Genomic DNA, 26,666 nt, shown 5'->3' on the forward strand with positions numbered 1-26,666 from the left:
CTATTTTCTATGTTTCTATCTATGTTTCTCTACCAGCTATGCCACTGTGTCACCCTAATAATGCTGGTCTTCATAAGAAGCAAAGAGGTTTGAAAAAGGAATAAAATGCAAAGCCAGAGGGAGGGAACCTCTTTTCTAGCTTGTGTAGGAAGGAACTGCAGATGCTGGTTTAAACCAAAGACCAAGTCTGAAGAAGGGTCTCGACCCGAAACGTCAACCACTCCTTCTCTCCAGAGATACTGCCTGTCCCGTTGAGTTACTCCAGCTTTTTGTGTCCATCTTCTCTTTTCTAGTTTTCTCCCCCAATTCCATCAGTCAAAGAAGGGTCCCGACGCAAAACGTCACTTGTCCAGTCCCTCCACAGATGCTGCCTGACCCACTCAGTTCATCCAGCACTTTGTTTTTTTTTACACGCCAATATAATTTATCTACCCAGTATCCTCATCAAAGTATCATATCTGCAATATGACAATAAAGCATCTTCATTCATTCATTAAAAGTGAGGCAGAATAAAGCAGACTCTATCACTGCATTTTTAATGGTCCAAGATATATGGCTGCCTCCAATTCAGATCTTTAGATAAACTGATGTAATTTTTCGTGAATGAGGAATGATTGTGTGGATGTTCCTTGTCCAGTCCCCTCTGTTCACTGCAGTCCCACGACACAGCTGAGTGCACAGTGCTTTCACATTGCAGGATGTTGGTGTGCAGTATAAAACAAGTCAATGTTGTTGGGCTGAATGGCCTGTTCCTCTGCAGTAACTTCCATACAAAACACCCTTGTTTTTGCAACCACTACATTACTAATGGGTTAACTTCCCTACTCGATCATCCGTGTTTTTACCAGGAAATACATAGACTGAGAAGAAGGGACTTTTCACACAAAGGAATCAGGTAACCACTGATGAAAGGGCTCAGATGCAAATTGAGCGACAAGGAAACGAGAATTTATGGAATTTATGGGCGGCACGGTGGCGCAGCGGTAGAGTTGCTGCTTTACAGCGAATGCAGCGCCGGAGACTCAGGTTCGATCCTGACTACGGGTGCTGCACTGTAAGGAGTTTGTACGTTCTCCCCGTGACCTGTGTGGGTTTTCTCCGAGATCTTCGGTTTCCTCCCACACTCCAAAAACGTACAGGTATGTAGGTTAATTGGCTGGGTAAATGTAAAAATTGTCCCTAGTGGGTGTAGGATAGTGTTAATGTGCGGGGATCACTGGGCGGCACGGACTTGGTGGGCCGAAAAGGCCTGTTTCCGGCTGTATATATATGATATGATATGATATGATATGATATGACTATAAGGTGAGAGGGGCAAAGTTTAAAGGAGATGTGTGGGGCAAGTTTCTTACAAGGAGGTTGATGGGGGCCTGGAACGTGCTGCCGGGGGTGGTGGTGGAGGCAGATACGATAGTGGTGTTTAAGAGGCTTTTAGATAGGCACATGGATATACAGGGAATGAAGGGATATGGATTAAGTGCCGGCAGATATGAGTTGGTCTTGGTATCATAGTTCGGCATTCATTGATTTTCATTGAATTTCATTGAAATTGTAATTTTCATTGATGCATTATCAGAACATAAGATACTTGAAGACACATATAACCCCACCTTTATTTAGTTCATTGGGCAGCAAAGTATCTCTCCCTCCACTCTCGAGTCTGATGGTTCAAGTCCAGTGTAAAGGCCAAACACCAGTGACCCAGCATCGATCCTGACCACAGGTGCTGTCTGTATGGAGTTTCTACTTTCTCCCTGTGACCACGTGAGTTTTCTCCGTGTCCTCCGGTTTCCTCCCACACTCCAAAGACGTGAAGGTTTGTAGGTTAATTGACTTCTGTAAATTGTCCCTAGTGTGTAGGATAGAATTAGTTTACTGTTTCCACACTGTATCTCTATACTAAAAGTTATATTGATGCCCATTCAGATCAACAGTAAAAATGTCCTATAAAGATTAAGCATGGGAGTGTCTATGCTGGCCAACATGTAATTTTCTTTTACATCACACATTTGTATGACTGATCAGCTTTGTGATGCATAATGGTATTGTTTCTTATTGGCTGTAGATTTCTTTGGGACATTTTAAAAAGGCACTATATAAATGTAATTGAGTTCTTCTTTATTGGAGAATAAAGAAACAAGATGTGTGTCAAGTTGTTTTATTTCACGTCCACTTTGATCATATTTCCTTCCCCTGATATAAAGAGCTGCCTTGATCTTTGATGGGACAGGAGACAACTCCATCAATGAATGGGTCACGAACTATGAATGTCTTAAAAGTGCTGGAGTATCTCAATGGGTCAGGTAGCATCTCTGGAGAATATGGATAGGTGACATTTTGGATTAGGGACCCTTTTCCACACTGATTGGAACTGAGAACAAGGGTCCCGACCCGAAACATCACCTGTCCATATTCTATAGAGATGCCGCCTGACCTGTTGAGTTACTTCAGCACTCTGCATTTTGTTCAAGATTCCATCATCTGCAATTCCTTGTGTGCCCGGACTGTGCACCTTTCCAACTCTTGATCTTCAACTTTAACTCCAAGATCTCTTGGCAATATCCTTATGAATCTTGTAGAAATAAGGAACTGCAGATGCTTGTTTACAAAAAAGACACAAAGTGCTGGAGTAACGCAGTGGCTCAGTCAGCATCTCTGGAGAACATGGACCGGAAAGTGACCTCTCCGTGACACTCCGTGCTTGGGAATTATTGAGTTTGAACCGAAATCTCTGACTCTTGGCTCTCCAGAAACCTTCGTCCAAACACTTCATCAACTACTCTCTGCAATGTCTTGTGGTCTGAGATGGAGCTGTTCCCAAGCCATGCTGTGATGCATCCCGATTACATTTAGAGAATTGTGGACGCGGCCCAGACCATCACACACACCAACCTCCCTTCCGTTGACTCCATCTACATTTCACGCTGCCTCAGCAAGACCCCCAGCACGGTAGCGCAGCGGTAGAGTTGCTGCTTTACAGCGAATGCAGCGCCGGAGACTCAGGTTCGATCCTGACTACGGGTGCTGCACTGTAAGGAGTTTGTACGTTCTCCCCGTGACCTGCGTGGGTTTTCTCCGAGATCTTCGGTTTCCTCCCACACTCCAAAGACGTACAGGTTTGTAGGTTAATTGGCTGGGTAAATGTAAAAAATTGTCCCTAGTGGGTGTAGGATAGTGTTAATGTACGGGGATCGCTGGGCGGCGCGGACTTAGTGGGCCAAAAAGGCCTGTTTCCGCGCTGTATATATATGATATGATATGATAATCAAGGACCTGTTTCACCCCGGTCACTCCCTCTTCTCCCCTCTCCCATCAGACAAGCGGTGCAGAAGTGTGAAATGCAAACCTCCAGATTCAGGGACAGCTGTTTCCAGCTGTTATCAGACAAATTAACCATCCCATCACCAACTAGACAGTGATCCTGTCCTCCCACCTACCTCTATGTAAACTTTTTGAACTATCTTTAATCAGACTTTACTGGACTTTATCTTGCTCTAAACATTATTTCCTTTACCCTGTATCTTTACACTGTGGACGGCTTGATTATAATCATGATTAGTCTTTCCGCTGACTGGATAGCACGTAATGCTTTTCACTGTACCTCGGTACACGTGACAATAAACTAAACTAAACTAAACTAAAGTAAACTAAACTAAACCCCTACCGTTATCCTTAGATTTATTCCATCCAATGCTTTGAACGATAATGGGCTGAAGCCCGGATGACAGGCCCCTAACAAACCAACCCTTCATTTACCCCTGACATCCAGTCCCAATTGTCTCCACAATCCAAAGAGAGAAATGAAATAAAATTCCACACCCTTTATTGCAATGTAATATTCCCCAGCAATAGTTAAGCATTATCAATGAGCAAATATTAGCACGATCAAGAAGCAATATTATTCTTCAGCAAATTAATTCTTGGCAATTCTTAAACCAAAGTGGTGAATTGTTATATCTTGAATGCATCTTTCAATTGTAAAGGAGCATTGCAGAGAATCATAAACTGTAGCCCCTACTCTACTGAATCACAAAGTAACAGTGGGGGGGGGGGGGGGAGGGGGGGGTTTATTTCCCCCTGCAATCCTGCAATCTCTGATGGTTGTGTTCCCAGTGTTAGGCAGAGCCTTCTGGGTTGTGGACCAAATGCCCAAGTGTTCAGGTGAGAGGGGTGATAAAATCATGAGAGGAATAGATAGGGTGAATGTACAGATTCAACTCGTGGGAGAATCTAGAACCAGAGGGCACAGCGTCAGAATAAAAGGATATCATTTTAGAAAGGAGATGAGGAGGAATTTCTTTAGTTGGAGGGTGGTGAATCTGTGGTATTCATTGCCTCAGATGGCAGATGGCTGTGGAGACCGTCATTGGGGATTTTTAAGGAGGAGTTTGACAGATTCTTGATTGGTAAGGGTGTCAAACGTTAAGGGGAGAAGGTAGGAGTATAGGGTTGAAAGGGAAAGATAGATCAGCCATGATTGAATGGCGGAGTAGCCTTAATGGGCCGAATGGCCTAATTCTGCTCCTATGACTTATGAACATGAGCAATTTGATTGTCTACTTTTTAGCTAAATAATCCTCACGGACAAATCATAAGCAGTATAGAAGATACATCTACTGGGTGCAGGTCAACAGCCCAATAGTTATCAAAGTAAATGTTAATCAATCTTTGTAATTAATGTACGTCTGGGGAGCAAAGCTGGTCTTGAAGACCTGTGTCCATCGACATTTCATCCTTAAGCATCAAAGGCTGTAAAGGAGAAGAGAAAAAACATTGTTAGTTTTGGAGATATCTCAACAAACTTGCTTCAGCAATTCCTTTATCTTTAAATATTGGGTAGATTCATCAAGCAAGGAGCTGGGAGATTGCAAGGCAAGGCAAGGCAAGGGTGTCAGGTGTCATGAGGAGAAGGCAGGAGAGCGGGGTTGAGAGGGAAAGATAGATCAGCCATGACTGAATGGCGGAGTAGTCTTGATGGGTCGAATGGCCTAATTCTGCTCCTAGAACTTACGAATTTATGAACCTATGAAGAATGCAGTGTGTTATGGGTGGTTGGAGCGATGCAAAGGGAGTGAATGGTTATGTTTGCTCCTGTTTTGTGCGCTTGCAGTTGCTTCAATGCATGTCCACAGTGAGGCACAGCTGAGGAATAAACCAAGACGATCACAGGGAGAACGTGCACCATGAGTATGCCAAGACGATCACAGGGAGAACGTGCAAACTCTACACACACAGATAGACAGCACCAGAGATCAGGATGGAGCCCGGGTCTCTGGTGCTGTCAGGCAGCGGCTCTACCCGCTGTGCCATTTGTGTCCTTTTCTATGTTCAGTTTTGCTTGGAATATCTGCCATTTATAACGTATCTCAGAATTTTACTCTTTACAAATTGTAGATGCACTGTTTTAGGACATTAGTGGAAAGGTTAATGATCAAAGCGATGCGACCACTGTTGGTTCAACTTTAGCCACAACCTGTGGTTGACCTTGGGAAGAAAGTAACTATGGAAGTATTAGTAATGAAGAAATAATTCAGAAATTCTCTATGAATTAAAATGGAGATGTGGAGGAATTTCTTTAGCCAGAGGGTGGTGAATCTGTAGAATTCATTGCCACAGACGGCTGTGGAGGCCAAGACATTGGGCATTTATAAAGCAGAGATTGATAGGTTTTGATAGAGCGTTAAAGGCTCTACCATTACACCATTGTACCGCCATTTCTTTAACCTGGCATCATGTCCAGCATGGTCAAAGGTGCTGAACTAGACTATCTTCAACGTTTTCTACTAGTCTATGTTTTGTTAAAGTGGATATTGGCAGGTTCTTGATCAGTAAGGGTATCAAAGATATATAAGAAAATAACTGCAGATGCTGGTACAAATCGATTTATTCACAAAATGCTGGAGTAACTCAGCAGGTCAGGCAGCATCTCGGGAGGGTTTCGGGTCGAGACCCTTCTTCAGAGATTACGGGAAGGAGGCAGGAGAATGGGGCTGAGTGTGAAAGATAGATCAGCCATGATTCGATGAGCCAAATGGGACAAAGAACTCACTATAAAGTTAGGCTCAATTAGCCTCAATAGGGCGCAGTGGTAGTGTTGCTGCCTCACAGCGCCAGAGACCCGGGTTTGCACCTGACTCTAGGTGCTGTCTGTAGAGATTGTACGTTCTCCCTGTAACTGCGTGGGTTTTCTCTGGGTGCCCCGGTTTCCTCCCACACTCCAAAAACATGCAGGTGTGTAGGTAAATTGTCCCTAGCGTGTAGGATTGTGCTAGTTGGTCGCTGGTCGTTGCGGGCTCAGTGGGCCGAAGGGTATGCTTCCATGCTGTATCTCCAAAGTCTAAAGGAATGGCCGAGGAAGGATAGATCAGCGTGGTTAGTGGATTAGGGAAGCTGGAGGCAACAAGAGGCTGTTGTTCCCTTTGGCCAAGTGGACATCTTGGGTGAACCATGGCCGATCCCTGCTACTCACCACCAAAGCCGGAAATGTTTGGGTCATCTGGCTTTTGGTAGCCTGAAGATGGAAAGAAAGTCGCGTTTAAGCCGCAAGTGAGGCTAACATTTCACCTGTCAATGTGTTAGAACCTCAGTCAACACCAGTCCACAACAGGAACCATTCAAGTTCATGAACATTTTCATGGGCTATTCCCCAAGAACTAGGGCCGGCACAGCGGTGCAGCAGTAGAGTTGCTGCCTTACAGCACCAGAGACATGGGTTAGATCCTGAACACACTGCTGTCTGCACTGAGTTTGTACGTTCACCCTGTGACCCTGTGGGTTTTCGCCGGTGGCTCCGGTTTACTCCCACAGTACAAAGATGGACAGGTTTGTACATTAATTGGCTTTTGTAAATTGTCCCTAGTGTGTAGAATGGAACTAGTGTATGGATGATCAATGGTCGGTTTGTCTCGGGGGGGCCAAAGGTGCCTTTTTCCACGCTGTATCTGTAAACCGATGGTCAACTTTGGTGCTGGGGAGAGTGTCTCTGGGAGGGGATTCAGTGGGTAGTCAGCATGGACAAGTTGGGCTGAAGGGCCTGCTTTCATGCTGTATGTCTATGATTGCTTCTATAGCTCTATAGGACTATGACTATGACTCTGACTCTATGATTCTATGACTCTATGATGTTACATAACTATGAATGACTCTGGTTCCATAACTATGCCTCTCTGGCTCATGACTATGGCTCTATGACTATGGCTCAATGACTCTATGGGTCAATATGGGTTTATGACTCTATAACTATGACTCTATGACTATGGCTTTAAGATAATAGACAATAGACAATAGGTGCAGGAGGAGGCCATTCGGCCCTTTGAGCCAGCACCGCCATTCAATGTGATCATGGCTCAAGACTATGGCTCTATGACTCTATGAGTATGATTATGACACAATGACTATCACTCTATGGCTATGACAATATGACTGACTATGGGTCTATGACTCTATGGGTCTATGACTCTATGGGTCTATGACTCTATGGGTCTATGACTCTATGGGTCTATGACTCTATGGCTATGGCTCTGTAACTGTGACTATGACTCTATACAACAGATAGCTGAAGAACTCAAGCCTACTTTTACAATCTTCCAGTCGATCCCTGGTTGCGGTCTTATCTATCCTGGTCCCATTGGGATAGGAACACCAGCAGTAGCCAGTGCTTGGCAAGCATTGCTTTGGCTCAAAGTTCCCATCCTCGTCACAGCTTGGCTTGAATGTTCCGGGCATTTTCTTTGCCTCCCTTTTCTGTCTCTCACACTCAGTCTCCGCACTGGAAACTGCGTGAGGGGAAATAACAGCGGTCAATAACTCCCTGCAACAGTGTCTTCCATGGTCTGAGACTCCCCAGTCCATCCATGACTGCTAGAAATTGCAGAGAGTTGTGGACATAGCTTTGAGTGGTAAAGAAGGCGTAAGGTAATCTTGCCTTCATCGGTCAGGGCTTTGAGTATAAGAGTCAGGAAGTCATAATGCAGCTTTTTAGGAATTTGGTCAGGCTGCATTTGGAGTATTGTGTGCAGTTCTGGTCGCCCAATTGCAGGAAGGATGTGGAGACTTTGGAGAGGGTGCAGAGGAGGTTTACCAGAGTGTTGCCTTGATTAGTTACAGGGAGAGGTTGGACAGACTTCTATGGTTTTCTCTGGAGCGTTGGAAGTTGAGGGGAGACCTGATAGAAGTGTACAAAATTATGAGAGGCATAAACCGTGCAGATAGTCAGGAGCTTTTTCCCCAGGGTGAAAATAGAAAGGAAAAGTTTAAAAGGATACAAGCGAAATGCAGGCAAATGGGACATCTTGCTTAGATGGGGCATCTTGGTGGGCATTGATGAGTTGGGCCAAAGGGCTTATTTCCATACTGTATGACTCCAGAGCGCACAGGATTGAGGTGAGCAGCACAAATTATAAAGGAGATGTACAGGGCAGGTTTGTTACACAGACGGTGGTGGATGCATGGAACTCGCTGCCAGGGATGGCGGTGAAGGAAGATACGACAGTGGTGTTTACGAGGCTTTTGGATGGGTGCATGGACATGTTGGGAATGGAGGGGTATGGATTACATGCAGGTACATAAGAGTTGGTCTTGGCATCATGTTCAGCACAGACATTGTGGGCCGAAGGGCCTGTTCCTCTGCTGTACTCTTCTATGTTCAGAAATACTCGTCGGCATAGTTACCCTTTCTTCCATGATTGACCAGAGGAATATCGGATTGCTCGGAAGCACCTGGTGCGATAGGTTGGGTGTTGAGCATTGGGCTCATGATCAAGCTGGCGAAGGCCTTCCTCCCTGTGGAAACAAGAATCATTTGGTCACTTCAAGGCAACTACCAAAACATTATTGTGACACAATGGCATCTAAAGATACACGCTGAGATTTGCCCACTTGTTCTGCCTAACACTGCCTCCCAGTCCAATAATGATGTGATCTTAGTTTAGTTTAGTTTAGTTTAGTTTAGTTTAGATTAGTTTAGTTTAGTTTAGTTTAGTTTAGGTTAGTTTAGTTTAGGTATAGTGAAAAGCTTTTTGATGCGTGCTATCCAGTTAGCAGGAAGGCTATGCATGATTACAATCAAGCCATCCACAATGTACAGATACAGGATAAAGGGAATATGTCCTTAATGTCATCAACTCTGAACTCAAATCCCTCACAGCACCAGAGACCCAGGTTCAATCCTGACCTCGGGGTGTGTGTGTGTGTGTGTGTGTGTGTGTGTGTGTGTGTGTGTGTGTGTGTGTGTGTGTGTGTGTGTGTGTGTGTGTGTGTGTGTGTGTGTGTGTGTGTGTGTGTGTGTGTGTGTGTGTGTGTGTGTGTGTGTGTGTGTGTGTGTGTGTGTGTGTGTGTGTTTGTAATTTGCATGTTCTCCCTGTGACCACATGATTTTTCTCTGGGTGTTTCGGTTTCCTTCCACATCCCAAAGACATGCCCATGCAGGTTTGCAGGTTAATTGGCCCTCTGTAAATTCCCCCCCTGGTGTGTAGGGAGTGGATGAATAGATGAAAAGTGGGATAACATCAAACTAGGAACATTGAGCGGCACAGCACAGGAGGACACAAAGTGCTGGAGTAACTCAGCGGGTCAGTAAACCGCTGGAGAACATGGATTGGTAACGTTTCAGGTCGAGAACCTTCTTCAGTACAGCACAGGAACAGGCCCTTCAGCCCACAATGTCTGTGCCAGACATGATGCCAAGTTACACTAATCGCCCCTACCTGCACGTGTTACATATCCCTCCATTCCCTGCATAGCCACGTGCCCATCCAAATAACTTTTGAAAGTCATAATTGTAACCACTTCTATAGATTCCTCTAGCAGCTCCTTCCAGATACAGACTACCTTTTGAGTGTAAATTTGCCCCTGAGGTTCCTCTTAAATGCCTCCCCTCCCACCTTAAGCCTGTTCCCTCTGGCTTTAAAATCCTCTAAAATAGGGTCCCGACACAAAACATCACCTATCCATGTTCTCCAGAGATGCTGTCTGACCCGCTGAGTTGTTCCAGCACTTTGTGTCTATCTTTAAAATCCTAAAGATAAAGATAAACCCTCGGGAAAAAGACTGTGAGCGTTCACTTTGAACATGCCCCTCATGATCTTGCACACCTCAATAAGACCACCCTTTATACTATAAGATACAGTGCGGAAACTGGCCCTTCGACCCGCTGAGTCAACGACAAACAGCGATCACCCTGTACACTAGCACTATCCCACACACTCGGGACAATTTACAATTTTTACCGAAGCCAATTAACCTACAAACCCGCACATCTTTGAGGTGTGGTTGGAACCCGGAGCACTTTGAGAAAGACCCACACGGTCACAAGGAGAACGTACAAACTCCGCACAGACCGCACCTGAGGTTAGGATCGAACATGGGTCTCCCGGCACCGTGAGGCAGCAACTTTACCGCCGCTCCACTGTGCCATCCTACTCTAAACTAAAGTCCAAAGTCTAAACAAAGTCACCCCTCAGCCTCCTAGGCTCCATACGAAAAATGTCAAAGCTGTTCCTGTAACTCAAGCCGGCAAGCCAAGGATCTTGGAGCAAGGTCTCATTGGGATGGAGAGAAGAAGGTTGTCACATACCCCTGGATGGCATCTCATGGCGGGGCAGAACTTGGGGTGCCTGAGTTGGTGCAGTCTTCTTCTCAGGCTGAACAAGTTGGAAGAGGATCCAGTTCTGAAGCCAAGATTCAAAATCCTAAAACAAAACCAAAAAAAACACATGTCACCAGGTTAATATTCCAGGGGTTGGCAGTGGAGAGTTCATGTCACCAGGTTAATATTCCAGGGGTTGGCAGTGGAGAGTTCATGTTCATAAGACATAGGAGCAGATTTAGGCCATTTGGCCCTTCGAGTCTACCCCACCATTCAATCTTTCCTGCCTGCACACACTTCAATTTCCTTGTCGCCCTGACCTACAGCATCCTCACCGACCGAGAGAGTCTAGTCAGTTCAAGGTGTTGTCCGTAGCCAAGACCATCACACAACGATAGAGCTCCCACGACCAGTATCTTGTGGATATGATTTAGGTTCACACCATAAGTTATAGGAGCAGAATTAGGCCATTTGGCACATGGAGTGTATTCCACCATTCAATCACGGCTGATCCATCTTTCCCTTCCAACCCCATTCTCTTGCCTTCTCCCCGTAGCCTTTGACACCCTCACTAATCAAGAATCTGTCAATCTCTGTTTTAAAAATACCCAATGACTTGGCCTCCACCGCCATCTATAGCAACAAATTCCACAGATTCACCACCCTCTGGAGAAAGAAATTCCTCCACATCACAAGGGTCTGTCGATGTTGGGGTCTTGTGACGGATACAAAGTGCTGGAGGAATTCTCACGTTGGACAATTAAACACCAACCTTCCAGTCGGATTCCTTCAGACTCTCTTCCAGCAGCTTGAGGTTCTCGGAGAAGTTGCCAATCATGTCCGGAATCCCCTCTGTTCGGTTTCCATCCTGAGAGGAAAAAGGAGCAGTAACATCAGCCTAACGATCGGGCTAAAGGTCCCGTCAACATGGGGGCAACACGGGGGTTCAGCGGGTAGAGCCGCTGCCTCACCAGTGCTCCACTTTCCTCCCACATCCCAAAGACGTGTCAGATTGCAGGTTCATTGGCTGCTGTAAACTGCCCCTAGTGTGTAGAGAGTGGATAAGAAAGTGGGATAACATAGAACAAGTGTGAACGGGTGCTCGATGGTCGGCATGGACTCAGTGGGCCGAAGGGCACATTTCCATGCTGTGAGTCTAAGCTAAACTACCTGTTGTACTTGTGTGTGACCTGATTATACTCATGTATGACCAAGTCCTGGATAGCACGCTGTACAAAGCTTTTTCATTGTATCTCAGGAAACGTGACAAGATTAAATAAGCTCCCCCTACCCTTTGTTCCACATCATTTTAAGATGCTTTAGTTTGGTTTAGTTTCATTTAGTTTAGAGATACAGGGTGGATGGAAATGGGCCATTCGACCCACTGAGTCCATGCCGACCCACTAAGCAGCTGTTTTCTATCCTACACACTGGGGACAATATACAGAAGCACACCTACAAACCCGCACGCCTTTGGAGTGTGGGAGGAAACCGGAGCACCCGGAGGAAACCACGCTGGCCCAGGAAGAACGAGCAAACCCCACACTTTCACACACAGCACCCGTAGTCAGGATTGGGCCCAGGGTCTCTGGCGTTGTGAGGCAGCAACTCTACCGCTGCACCACTGTGCCGCCCGTTCTGTAATAGATTGGAGAGGTACCTTCAGCAGCTGATGAACTTGTTCCATCAGGGTCAGTGGCCGAGTTGTAGATTGAGGTGTGGGAGGCTGAGGAAAGACAAGGATAAAGAAGGTGACATTTCCATCATCGCTCAACCAACACACACTGTTCCAGTTAAGACTGGCAACACAAGGAACCTGCATGAGGCAATGGGTACAGAAGTGTGAAAACGCACACCTCCAGATTCAGGGACAGCAGGGGGATGGTTCAGGCAACTGATCCATCCTCTCACCAACTAGAGAGCGGTCCTGAGGCTACCATCTACCTCGCACTATCTTTAATCAGACTTAACTGGACTTCATCTTGCACTAGCCATTATTCCCTTTATCCTGCATCTGTACACTGTGTACGGCTCGATTGTAGTCATGTACAGTCTTTCCGCCGATTGGTTAACATGCGAGAAAAGTTTTTCACTGTACCTCGGTACACGTGACGATAAACTAAACTAAACTAAACTAAACCAAAAGGTGTTAAACACAAAATGCTAGAGAAATTCAGTGGGTTAAGCAGCATTTGTGGAGCGAAAGGTCAGATGACCTTTCCAGTCGAGACCCTTCCTCAGACCGATGGAGGGGGGGAAGCTGGAAGAGAGAGGTGGGGGTGGGGGTGGGGCAAAGCCTGGTGAGTTATCACTGGAGACAGATGGGGGGGGCGGAGTGATGGGCAGATAGGTGAAGTAAGTGATAAAAGCTGGAGGTGAAAAGGAGGCAAAGGGGTGTCAGAGAAGGAGAGAAAAGGTGGAGTGAAGTATAAAGTCAGAGGGGGGGATGTGGGTGGGAGGAAACTGGGGGGAGGGGAAAGTGGGTGGGATAAAAGTCAAATGGGGAACAGGGATGGGATATGAATGTACAGAGTAGGGGAAGGAGTGACTGAGGGGCTGGTTGGAGATGGTGGTAGAAATGACTGGGGTTAGAGGTGGAACACTCAAAAGAGAGACGGGGGGGGGGGGGGGGGGGGGGATTTAAAATTGGAGAATTCAACGTCCATACTGCTGGGTTGTAAGCTACCCAAGCGGAATATCAGGTGCTGTTCCTCCAGTTTGTGTGTGGCCTCACTCTGGCAATGAAAGAGGCTCAGGGAAGAGTGCGGGAACGGGAATGGGAGTTAAAATGCCTAGCTCCAGCAGGCCTTGGCGGACTGAGCGCAAGTGTTTGGATGTCGGTGTGTGGCACCAAAGGTCAGCATGTGTTGCCCATCTCTAATTGCCCTTGTATCTTGTGCACCTTGCGGGAGGAGCCGTGGCTACAGTGCCAGCCTGAAGGCTTGTCGATCGGTGGGACCGGGAAGAAGCCGCTGGAGATGTCGGACGTGAGGAGCAAGGGGCGGTAGGAGGGTGAACCGGGGTAATGCCTCCAGCACCTTCAAGGTGGGCTGCGGGAGGCGCCCCCAAGACACAAAGATGGCCGGGCGAGGAGAGGGATACTGGTTCGTGGGAACTGCTCCAGTACATTGAGCAAGCGGGTCGACGGGGACTTTGGACTTTGGAAATAGCGCAAAAACATGGCGGCGCCTCATGTGTAATATATGCTAAAAGACTTTCAATGTGGCAGTTGCACATGTAACAAATAAAGCACCATTGAACCCAGTCTTGAGAGAAGTTAACCACGTTGCTGGGTGTAGGCTCAGGCAGGTTATGTACGGCAGATTTCCTCCTCTGAGGAATGTTAGTGGACCTTCCATGGACATCCATGGTACCCATCCCATCCATGGACATCCATGGTACCCATCCCATCCATGGTACCCATCCCATCCATGGACACCAGATGAGTGGACCATGGTACCTATCCCAATACCAAGATCAACTGTTTCCATCTCCTTTATAGTGAGAAGTTTTTGGCCCCAGATCTGAGGAAGGAAGTGCTGGCATTGGAGAGGGTCCATAGGAGGTTTACGAGAACGATCCCGGGGATAATTGGGTTAACGTATGATGAGCGTTTGATTGCACTGGGCCTGTGCTCGCTGGAGTTTAAGAGGTTGAGGGTGAACCTCATTGAACTCACCGAATAGTGAAAGGCCTGGATAGAGTGGATGTGGAGAGGATGTTTCTACTAGTGGGAGAATCAAGGTCCAGAGGTCACAGCCTCAGAATAAAAGGATGTAGCTTTCGAATAGAGATGAGGATGAATTTCTTTAGCCAGAGGGTGGTGAATCTATGCAATTCATTGCCACGGTCGGCTCAGAAGGCCAAGCCGATGAATATTTTTAAGACAGAGATTGATGGATTTTGTTTAGTACGGGTGTCAAAGGATATGGGGAGAAGGCAGGAGAATCGGATTGAGAGGGAAAGAGATCAGCCATGATTGAATGGTTGAATGAAGTCAAGCCATGACTCAATTGGCCGAATAGCCTAATTCTATTCTATGATTTATGGACTAATGAACATGAACTTCATATCATCCCCCCCCTCCCCCCCAGCCTTTGTGTCGTAGCTTCTGAATCCTGAACCCTTGCTTTGTTCCGTAGAGACTTAATGAGGGAAACGGAGAAGGCCCAGGGCTGAAGGGTCGGTGTGGGAATGGGAAGGGGAGTTAATAATCCATAATGTTTCGCTGAGAAGTAACCTTTGGTGCTTCAGCCTTGGGGTCGATGTAGGAAATGGGCAGGTCCATCATCATCGGTCTCAGGTGCATGATTGGCTTCGGTCCTGAAGGATAAAAAGATACAAGAACATTTGAGACACATGCAACTGTAGATACTGCTTCACAACCCTCAACCCCCCTTTCCCTTCCTCCCATGCCCCTCCCCCGCTCTCTTCCCTGTTCACCGGAATACTGCCTGCATTAGAGGGTTTCAGCTACAAGGAGAGGTTGGACAGACTTGGATTGTTTTCTATGGAACGTCAGATGCTTAGAAGAGACCTGATAGAAGGACATAAAATTATGAGAGGCATAGATAGGGTAGACTGTCAGAACCTTTATCCCAGAGTGGAAATGTGCAACACTAGATGCCACAGCTTTAAGGTGAGAGGGGGGAAAGTTTAAAGGAGATTCTATGATTTATGATTCTAAAGTTTGAAGGAATTGTTTTTACACATAGGGTGGTGGGTACCTGAAATGCGCTGTCAGGGGTGGATAGTGGAGGCAGGTACGATAGTGGTGTTTAAGAGGCTTTTAGATAAGCACACATGGAGGTGTAGGGATTGGAGGGATATGGATCACGTGTCGGCAGAGGAGATTAATTTAATTTGCCATCATGTTTGGCATGGATATTGTGGGCCGAAGGGCCTGTTCCTGTGCTGTACTGTTCTATGTTCTATTGCGGAATAGACTACACCAGTGTATCTAATCTAAGCTGATGAAAACCAAAGTGAATCCTACTTCTAAAGCCAGAAGGATCCCCACTTCTGGCAAACAGCTCACTCTGGAGTTCCCCCTGAGAGTGTGTGAGTTGAGGATGTTACTTAGCTCAGAGAGGGTTATGGGGAAATTCAGCGCAGGCGAATAAACAGAATGAGTAACACACTGAGTGGGCCAGTGGTCTTTTTGAAATCCCCTCACATCCCCTGCCCAATAGTAGCACAGTGGGTGGCATGGTGGGTAGAGCCGCTGCCTGACGGTGCCAGAGGCCCGGGTCCCATTCCAACTTCCAGTTCTGTCTGAGTGGAGTTTGCACGTTTTCCCTGTTACCCACATGGGTTTCCTCCGGGTACCTCGGTTTCGTCCCTCATCCCAAAGATGTGCAGGTTTGTACGTTAATTAGCGCTCTGTAAATTGCCCCCAGTGTGAACAGGTGATCGATGGTCAGCGTGGACTCGGTGGCCGAAGGCCTGTTTCTGTGCTGTATCTTTCCTTCAATAGATCAATCAATCCAACCGACAATCAAGCAATGAACCAATCAGTCAGGCAATCAATCAATAAATGAACAAATAAATTAATCAACTAATCAATCGGTCAATCACCCAACCAATTACTCAATCAATTGCCCAATCAACCAACCAATTAATCATTTAATTAATTAATCAATCAGTCATTCAATCAGTCATTCATTCAATCAAATAATTGATTAACCAGTCAATCAATCATTCAGTCAACCAATTAATTGATCAATCAGTTAATTGATCAATCAGTGAATCGATCAATCATTCAATCAACCAGTCAACCAATCACCCAATTAAACCGATTGGTCAATTAATCAATCAACCACCCAATCAATCAAGCACCCAGTAAATCAATTAATTGATTAATTGCCCAATCAACCACCCAATTAGCTGATGACCATTGCAAGTGTAAAGGGGCCATTGCTGGCGGCTTTGCTTACTGAACGCTCCGTGGCGCGCCGAGTACTTGTTCTCGAGACGGCTCGTGGTCTTCTGCAGCCCGTCTATTTTGTCCTGTTGCTTCACCAGGTACATGATGCCGACCACCTGACCGGCGATGAGCATAGCCACCAGGATGGAGACGCCACCATACAGCAGCCCCCGGCCCCAGCTCAGGCCCCTGGAAGGCAGACAGCAATGGTGAGCAGGGGGAGCATCTCAATGCTTCACTGGTCATGGACAACTTCTGAGAGGGTGTGTGAGTGGACTCTGATCCACAGAGAGTCACAAAGTATAAGCAGGCCCTTCGGCCCACCCAGTCACTACCACTCATTTACATTAATCCCATTGCAGTTCAGTTTATTGTCACATGTACAGTGAAAAGCTTTTGGTGCGTGCGATCCAGTCAGTGGAAAGACTGCGCATGATGACAACCAAGCCATCTGCAGTGTAGAGATACAAGATAAAGGGAATAACGTTTAGTGCGAGATAAAGTCCAGAACAAGTCTTTGGAGGGATATGGGTATGACGGGCATTATTAGTGAGGTGCGACTAGCAGTAAATTGTTCCAGGAAACGTTTCTCTGTAATTTGCAAGGGACTTTCTGAAGGTCTGTGTCAATTAATTATTTCTTGTAACGGGGTAATTCCCTGGAAGTAAATCTGGTGTTCAGGATGTCCGAAAACTTCCACTGGATGGCACAACAAATAACAATGAGCTGTGAATCCCATAGTCCGGATATCTCTCTTATTCTCTATCTCATTTCCCTCCTTCCAAAGTCTCTCAGCTACTCTCCAGAGTCATACATAGCACACAAACAGGCCCTTCAGCCCAACTCATCCATGCCGTCCAAGATGCCCAATCTACACTGGTCCCAACTCCCTTATCCAAGGATATGGATGGAAGATGAGTTAAATTGGTTAGCAACCGGGACATCCCGTAGGCCTTGGTGGTCTGAGCGCAAATTGTTCAGATGTTGGTGTCTGGCATCGTTGGAAAGGGCAGCATTTATTGACTGTCCCTGATTGTTCTTGTATCTCTTGAGACCCAGTCTAGAGAAGTTATGAGTCAACCATGATGGTGGGTGTGGGCTCAGGCACGGCATGGAAGGCAGATTTCTTCCTCTGAGGCGATGTTAGTGGACCTTCCATGGACATCCATAGATGGGTACCATGGATGTCGATGGATATCCATGAATGTTCATAATACCTATCAATGGGCATCTATGGATATCCATAGATAGGTATCATCAACATCCATGATGGGTACCATGGACATCATGGACATGGCTGCCATGGATGGGTACTATAGATATCCATAGATAAGCATCATGTACCAGCCACAGCATCTATCCTGTCCATGCTTGATGGGTAGCAGGGAATCTAAGTGAGTGGCCCATGGTGCCTATCTCAGCACCGACAACTGTTTCCATCTCCTTCATACCATCTGCCCCCTCTCCTGCCTTTGTGCCTTAGCTTCTGAATCCCCCCAACCCATGCTTTATTCCATTGACTTACTGTGGGGAGACAGGTTGCGTGAGTGGAGGGGAGGAAGGGGGCCATGAATTACAGGGTTTACGGTCAACCTTCCATGCTGACAAATCCATCGCTTGGAGGGCAAGGACCAACAGTTTACACCACTAGTCTGAAGAAGGGTGCTGACCCAAAACATCACCGGCCATTCCCCTCCACACCATCCCTGGCCAGCAATGGACTAGACCGCCCTGCCTGAAGTCATTTGTGGCCATCCCTGCTTGGTCCTAGTCTTTCATCGCCTCCAGTTCATTACCCCCCCCCCCCCCTCAACCCCCACCCCTACTTTCAGTCTGAAGTCCCAACCTGAAACGCTACCTATCCATGGTCTCCAGAGATGCTGCCTGAGTTACTCCAGCACTAGGGCGGCACGGTAGCGCAGCGGTAGAGTTGCTGCTTTACAGCGAATGCAGCGCCGGAGACTCAGGTTCGATCCTGACTACGGGCGCTGCACTGTAAGTAGTTTGTACGTTCTCCCCTTGACCTGCGTGGGTTTTCTCCGAGATCTTCGGTTTCCTCCCACACTCCAAAGACGTACAGGTATGTAGGTTAATTGGCTGGGTAAATGTAAAAATTGTCCCTAGTGGGTGTAGGATAGTGTTAATGTACGGGGATCACTGGGCGGCATGGACTTGGAGGGCCGAAAAGGCCTGTTTCCGGCTGTATATATATGATATGATATGATATGTGTTTTGTTCAAGATTCCCACATGTACATTTGCATGAGTTTCCAGAAAATAGATTTATGGATCAGCACTGACCTCTGGTGGAGATGGAGAGTGTCTACGGATCATGATGAACACAAGAAGTAACATAGAAAATAGGTGCAGAAGTAGCACAGAAACAGGCCATTTGGCCACCATATCCATGCTGGCCACTCATCTCTACTAACCTTATTTACCAGTATTTCGCCTGAATCTTCTTAAACTATGGCATTTTACAAGACCAGAAGACAAAGGAGCAGAATTAGGCCATTCAGTCCTACTCTGCCATTCAATCATGGCTGATCTATTTTTTTCCTCTCAACCCCATTCTCCTGCCTTCTTTTCACACTATAAGAAATCTCTTGAACCTATCAATCTCCTTAAAAATACCCAATGACCAGGTCTCCACCCCCGTCTCCAGCAATGAATGCCACGGATTCACCACACCCTGGATAAAGAAATTCCTCCTTGTCTCCTTTCTAAAGGTACGTCCTTTTATTCTGAGACTGTGCACTTCTGGTCCTAGACTCTTCCGCGTTCCCCCCCCCCCCCCCCCCCGATGTGGGAGGAAACCAGAGCACCTGGGAGGAAACCCACGTGGTCACGTGCAAACTTCACACATGCACAGGCAGCACCTATAGTCAGGATTGAACCCTGGTTTCTGGAGCTGTGAGGCAGTGGCTCTACCAGCTGCGGCACTATTCCTACCAGCTGCGGCACTATTGCGTCATTCTGCTTTTTTTACCACATCGTTGTATATATTGAAATGAGGGGGGGAAAGATTTAATCGGAACCTGATGGGTAAATTTTCACACAGAGGGTGGTTGGTGTATGAAACGAGCTGCCAGAGGTGATACATGAACTTTAACAGCATTTAAAAGACATTTGGCCAGGCACTGGGATAGGAAAGGTTTGGAGGGATAGGGGCCAAACGTGGGCAAGTAGGACTAGTGTAGATGGGGCATGGTTGTCGGCTTGGGCAAGTTGGGCCGAATGACCTGTTTCCATGCTGTAGTCATAGGGAGAGGGACAGCATAGAAACAAGCCCTTTGGCCCCATCAAACCCAACACCATCAATTCTAATCCGCCCATAGTAACCTGACAACCCGCCCTCATCAAACAGCAGGGTCAGCCTGATTCTAAGAACTCCACTCGGTGAGAGAATGCTAGGGACTCTCAAATATCAAGGTGTTTTTATTGCGTGAAACCAGTTCTACAACAGGAAATTCCCCACAAGAGAAAACATCGATCTTTCAAGATTTACAATTGGCAAAGATGGGACATCTTGGTCAGCTGAAGTTCATACTTTTATAAGCTCTAGGAGCTGAATTAGGGCATTTGGCCCATCGTGTGCTTTGTCATTCTACATTTCTGGCGCTGGGAGGCAGTGGCTCTTTCCCTCTCAACCCCATTCTCTGTCTTCTCCCCGTAACCCCTGACAAATCAAGAATCTGCCAATCTCCACCTTAAAAAGACCCAATGACCTTGCCTCCGCAGCAGTCTGTGGCAATGAATTCCACAGATTCACCTTCCTCTGACTAAAGAATTTCCTGGCCTGGCCTGCTGAGTTACTCCGGCACTTTGTGTTTTGCTCAAGATTCCAGTATCTACAGTTCCCTGTGTCTACATGATCACCTGCAAGCTCTTGCCTTTGAACATTGCAGCTGCTTGCTGCTTAATTACGACCTGGTTCAAAACTCCAAAACTCTCCCTCATCTCCAACTTCTCCCCGGCAACTGGTGAGTCAACAGTTAGCCAATTGTCTCTAGCCCTCTGAATGTTTTGGGTGTCACTGGACAGTAGATGTTGGAGTTGGTCCATTCATTGTCACGTGTACCGTGATACAGCGAGTGAAAGGTTTTTGCATGATAACCAGTCAGCAGAAAGATTATATTTGATGGCAATCAAGCTGTCCACGGTATACAGATACAGGATAAAGGGAATAACATTTAGTGCAGGGTAAAGTCCAATTAAAGATCGTCCAAGGGTCTCCAATGAGGTAGATGGGAGGTTATGACCAGTCTCTGGTTGTTGATAGGATGGTACTGTTACCCGATAACAGCTGGGAAGAAACTGTCCCTGAATCTGGAGGTGTGCGTTTTCACACTTCTGTACCTCTTGCCTGATGGGAGAGGGGAGAAGATTGAGTGACCAGGGTGTGACTGGTCCTTGATTATGCTGGTGGCCTTGCCGAGGCAGCATGAATTGTAGATGGAGTCAATGGAAGGGAGGTTGGTTTGTATGATGGTCTGGGCTGCGTCCACAACTATCACCGACTAGAGAGCGGTCCTGACCTCCCATCTAGCTCACTAGATCATGGCTGATCTCTGCCTCCTAATCCCATTTTCCTGCCTTCTCTCCATAATCCATGACACCCATTCTAATCAGGAACTTGTCTATCTCTGCCTTAGAAATATCTACTGACAGCCTCCACAGCCCTATGTGGCAAATTCACAGATACCTCTGACTAAACAAGTTCCTCCTCACCTCCTTTCTAAAAGAGCGCCCTTCAATTCTGAGGCTATGACCTCTGGTTCTACTCTCCCACCAGTGGAAACATCCTCTCCACATCCACTCTATCTATGCCTGTCGGACTATCTTTAATCAGACTTTACTGGACTTTATCTTGCAGTAAGCATTATGCCCCTCGTCCTGTATCTGTAGACTGTAAATGGTTTGATTGTAATCAGGTATAGTTTTTCCGCTGACTGGATAGCACGCAACAAAAGCTTTTCCCTGTACCTCGGTACACGTGACAATAAACTAAACTTCAAACTTCCAGAATTTAAAAACATAAAGGATGACACAGCCACAGATATCCTTCAAACAATTAATCAAAATCAGAAGGATCATTGGCTAATAAAACACAGCCCAGCATAGACACAGGCCCCTCGGCTCACAATGTCTGCCGACCATGATGACAAGCTGAACAAATCTCCTCGGCTACATCTGATATTTAGATTGGTTTGTCAGACTGAAACTCACACTTCCAATTTTATGTTTTTTGCCCTGAAAGTTTACCATTTTAACTTCCTGAATGTGACATCTCATGCAACAATGAACAGAAAGCAGAAGTCTGAAGTCGGGTCGCGACTCGAAACATCGCCTGTACATTCCCTCCGGAGATACTTTTCCTACAGCACTCAATAAACTTTCTTTATTTAAGCTTGGGTAGCTTGCACCCAACGGTATGAACATTGAATTCACCAATTTTAGATAATCTCCAACAAGCCCCCTTCCTCCCCTCCCCTTTCTCCTCCACGCTCTCCCCCTTCTTCCCCGCCCTAGACTCACACCTATTTCTCTCCCCCCCCCCCCCCCCCCCCTCTCCTTTCACCTACATTCCTTCCTCCAGCTTCACAATTGGCAACTCTTCAATCCTTTTGTCTCACATCTGCTTTTATCTCTGGCCTTTGTTCCAACCATCTGCCTATCAACCCCCCCTCTCCCCCCCTCCTGTATCCACCAAAGACTGATCCTTGATTTTGCTGGTGGCCGTGCCGAGGCAGCGTGAAGTGTAGATGGAGTCAATGGAAGGGAGGTTGGATTGTGTGATGGTCTGGGATTCTAGCTTTTCACTGCACCTCGGTACTCGTGACAATAAACTAAAGTGTGCAGGACAGTTGCGGTCCATCCTTGGGGCTCCAGAACCCGGGAATCGTTGACCTGCTCTCTGGGAATCGGGAATGGGAAAGTGGCTTCTGTTAAAACCTTACCTGTGGACTGGCACTGCAGCAGGGCTACCTCCTCTCACCTCCACATCCGAGTTGCTGACTATATCTTGCTGAGAGTCTCGCAGCAAAGAGTTCTGCTGATCGTTCGCTGACATGGTTACGATGGACTTCACTGCCGACTGAAGGGAGAGCTCTCAGAGAGATGTGTGTGCAGAATGTGGGCAGGGCAAGGCAGGCACTACGTTTTAACCTTAACAAATCCAGAACAAGGAAGTTGGCTCTCTTGCAGCTTGGAAAGTCCCTGCCGTACTTCACCAAACATAAACCCGCCCTCGAATATAAGCTCCTGCAATGTATTTGTCTAATCGTGTTATCTGGCAACTGAACCACCCTCTCACCAACTGGAGAGTGGTACTGACCTCCCATCTACCTCATTGGAGACCCTCGGACCATCTTTAATCGGACTTTACTGGACTTTAGATACAAAAAGCTGGAGTAACTCAGTCGGTCAGGTCGAGACCCTTCTTCACTAAACGTTATTCCCTTTATCCTGTATCTGTACACTGTGGACGGCTCGATTGTAATCATGTATAGTCTTTCCGCCGACTGGATAGCACGCAACAAAAAAAGCTCAGTAAGCGTGACAATAAACTAAACTAAACCAAACTACAGCACAGAAATAGGCACTAGGAACTGCAGATGCTGATTTAGAAAAATAAACGACACAAAATGCTGGAGGAACAGTTTCACAGTGGCGCAGTGGGTAGTGCCACTGCCTCACTGTGCCAGAGACCCGTGTTTGGTCCTGACCATGGGTGCTGAGTGTGTGGAGTTTGCACGTTCCCCCTGTGACCGCGTGGGGTTTCCCTGGGTGCTCCGGTTTCCTCCCAAAATTCCACAAACGTGCGGGTTTGCAGGTTAATTGGCTTCTATAAATTGCCCCTAGTGTGTAAGGAATGGACGAGAAAGTGGGATCACATACAACTAGTGTGAACAGAAGGTCGATGGGATCACATACAACTAGTGTGAACAGAAGGTCGATGGTCGGCATGAACTCTGCGTTTCCATGCTGCATCTCTAAACTAAACTAAAATAAACTCAGCGGTCGGTGCAGGCAGCATCCCTGGAGAACATGGATAGGTGACATTTTGGGTCGGCCCCTCTTCACACTGATTGTAGGGGTTGGGGGGCTGGTACAGACAGCAATTTTACCAGGTTGCTGCCTGGATTAGGGCGCATTAGTTCAGGGAGAGGTTGGACAGTCTTGGATAGTTTTCACTGGAATGTCGGAGGCTGAGGGGAGACTAGATTGCCGTACGTAAAATCTAGAGAGGCATAGACAGGGTAGACAGTCAGAACTTTTTCCCCAAGGGTGCGAAACAAAGCATTAGTACCTGTACAAATAATAAACCCAACCCTACATCCAAACTGAAAGGAAAGACTGAAGCAGCCAAACTGCTACTGCAACGTGTGAGTCATCGGCACAAAACTCACTCTCACAGAGAGGACTTCACTTGGCAACTGATGACTCAGCCGCTGCTCGCCAATCCAGAATCGCCTTGTATCTTCTCCACAGCCGCACTACCTCAGCAATGCAACCACCACACGCAAATTGGAGGAACAGCACCTCATATTCCGCTTGGGTAGCTTGCACTCCAGCGGCATGAATATTGAATTTTTAATTTTAAATAACCATTTTACAATCTCCTCCCTTCCTCCACCTTAGTCGTATTACCAGTTCCACAGTTCTCCACAATGTTTCCCTCTTGAGATCACACCTTCCCTGGCCAACAATGGGTTTACCAGGCAACACCCTGCCTGAGGTCACTGTTGCCGGTCCTGATTAGTCCTGGTCTTTTCTCACCTTCAGCTCTTCAATCCCCCCCACCCACCCACCCACCATTTTCGGTCTGAAGAAGGGTCACGACCTGACATGTCACCCATCCTTTTTCTTCAGAGATGCTGCCGGACCCGTTGAGTTTCTCCAGCATTTTGCATCTGTCATTGATAGGAACAATGAAATGTTCAATTCGAAACATTAAAAAATAGATGCAGGAGTAGGCCATTCAGCCCTTCAATAGACAATAGACAATAGACAATAGGTGCAGGAGTAGGCCATTCAGCCCTTCAATAGACAATAGACAATAGGTGCAGGAGTAGGCCATTCAGCCCTTCGAGCCAGCACCGCCATTCAATGCGATCATGGCTGATCACTCTCAATCAGTACCCCGTTCCCGCCTTCTCCCCATACCCCTTCACTCCGCTATCCTTAAGAGCTCTATCCAGCTCTCTCTTGAAAGCATCCAACGAACTGGCCTCCACTGCCTTCTGAGGCAGAGAATTCCACACCTTCACCACCCTCTGACTGAAAAAGTTCTTCCTCATCTCCGTTCTAAATGGCCTACCCCTTATTCTTAAACTGTGGCCCCTTGTTCTGGACTCCCCCAACATTGGGAACATGTTATCTGCCTCTAATGTGTCCAATCCCCTAATTATCTTATATGTTTCAATAAGATCCCCCCTCATCCTTCTAAATTCCAGTGTATACAAGCCCAATCGCTCCAGCCTTTCAACATACGACAGTCCCGCCATTCCGGGAATTAACCTAGTGAACCTACGCTGCACGCCCTCCATAACAAGAATATCCTTCCTCAAATTTGGAGTCCAAAACTGCACACAGTACTCCAGGTGCGGTCTCACCAGGGCCCGGTACAACTGTAGAAGGACCTCTTTGCTCCTATACTCAACTCCTCTTGTTACGAAGGTCAACATTCCATTGGCTTTCTTCACTGCCTGCTGTACCTGCATGCTTCCTTTCATTGATGCACTAGGACACCCAGATCTCGTTGAACTCCCCCTCCTCCTAACTTGACACCATTCAGATAATAATCTGCCTTTCTATTCTTATTTCCAAAGTGAATAACCTCACACTTATCTACATTAAACTGCATCTGCCATGTATCCGCCCACTCACACAACCTGTCCAAGTCACCCTGCAGCCTTATTGCATCTTCCTCACAATTCACACTACCCCCCAACTTAGTATCATCTGCAAATTTGCTAATGGTACTTTTAATCCCTTCGTCTAAGTCATTAATGTATATCGTAAATAGCTGGGGTCCCAGCACCGAACCTTGCGGTACCCCACTGGTCACTGCCTGCCATTCCGAAAGGGACCCTTTTATCCCCACTCTTTGCTTTCTGTCTGTCAACCAATTTTCTATCCATGTCAGTACCCTACCCCCAATACCATGTGCCTAATTTTGCCCACTAATCTCCTATGTGGGACCTTGTCGAAGGCTTTCTGAAAGTCGAGGTACACCACATCCACTGACTCTCCCTTGTCAATTTTCCTAGTTACATCCTCAAAAAATTCCAGTAGATTTGTCAAGCATGATTTCCCCTTCGTAAATCCATGCTGACTCGGAATGATCCCGTTACTGCTATCCAAATGCTCAGCAATTTCGTCTTTTATAATTGACTCCAGCATCTTCCCCACCACTGATGTCAGACTAACTGGTCTATAATTACCCGTTTTCTCTCTCCCTCCTTTCTTAAAAAGTGGGATAACATTTGCTATCCTCCAATCCACAGGAACTGATCCTGAATCTATAGAACATTGAAAAATGATCTCCAATGCTTCCACTATTTCTAGAGCCACCTCCTTAAGTACTCTGGGATGCAGACCATCAGGCCCTGGGGATTTATCAGCCTTCAGTCCCATCAGTCTACCCAAAACCATTTCCTGCCTAATGTGGATTTCCTTCAGTTCCTCCATCACCCTAGGTTCTCCGGCCCCTAGAACATTTGGGAGATTGTGTGTATCTTCCTCAGTGAAGACAGATCCAAAGTAACGGTTTAACTCGTCTGCCATTTCTTTGTTCCCCATAATAAATTCCCCTGCTTCTGTCTTCAAGGGACCCACATTTGCCTTGACTATTTTTTTCCTCTTCACGTACCTAAAAAAACTTTTGCTATCCTCCTTTATATTATTGGCTAGTTTACCCTCGTACCTCATCTTTTCTCCCCGTATTGCCTTTTTAGTTAACTTTTGTTGCTCTTTAAAAGAGTCCCAATCCTGTGTCTTCCCACTCTTCTTTGCTATGTTATACTTCCTCTCCTTAATTTTTATGCTGTCCCTGACTTCCCTCGTCAGCCACAGGTGTCTCTTACTCCCCTTAGAGTCTTTCCACCTCTTTGGAATAAATTGATCCTGCAACCTCTGCATTATTCCCAGG

General features: G+C 46.7%; 1 protein-coding gene across 2 annotated transcripts; it reads right to left on the reverse strand.

Moving 5' to 3' along the window:
• Positions 1–3,806: 3,806 nt before the first annotated feature.
• Positions 3,807–22,666, reverse strand: LOC144600183 (H-2 class II histocompatibility antigen gamma chain-like). 2 transcript variants are annotated; one of them, XM_078411669.1, is made up of 10 exons: positions 22,471–22,666; positions 16,522–16,700; positions 14,826–14,908; positions 12,246–12,311; positions 11,358–11,453; positions 10,574–10,688; positions 8,671–8,781; positions 7,575–7,775; positions 6,470–6,511; positions 3,807–4,749 (listed from the first exon to the last, which is right to left on the reverse strand). In XM_078411669.1, exons 1-10 carry the CDS (start codon positions 22,581–22,583, stop codon positions 4,736–4,738), a joined length of 1,020 nt encoding a protein of 339 aa, XP_078267795.1. In that variant the 5' UTR covers positions 22,584–22,666; the 3' UTR covers positions 3,807–4,735. The 2 variants fall into 2 exon arrangements, with proteins under 2 accessions (XP_078267795.1, XP_078267796.1); XM_078411670.1 differs by lacking the exon at positions 6,470–6,511.
• Positions 22,667–26,666: the final 4,000 nt, after the last annotated feature.

Source organism: Rhinoraja longicauda, chromosome 14, assembly GCF_053455715.1.
Source record: "Rhinoraja longicauda isolate Sanriku21f chromosome 14, sRhiLon1.1, whole genome shotgun sequence".
NCBI lineage: Eukaryota > Metazoa > Chordata > Chondrichthyes > Rajiformes > Arhynchobatidae > Rhinoraja > Rhinoraja longicauda.

Bases quoted from the DNA above. Each gene is read 5' to 3' on its own strand.
- LOC144600183 (XM_078411669.1), bottom strand. From the start codon at position 22,583: ATGTCAGCGAACGATCAGCAGAACTCTTTGCTGCGAGACTCTCAGCAA. The intron at 14,909-16,521 runs GTAAGCAAAGCC...TTTATCCTTCAG, and splicing joins GGCGCGCCACGGAGCGTTCA to GACCGAAGCCAATCATGCAC. The intron at 6,512-7,574 runs GTAGGCTTGAGT...TTCCATCTTCAG, and splicing joins TCGACTGGAAGATTGTAAAA to GCTACCAAAAGCCAGATGAC.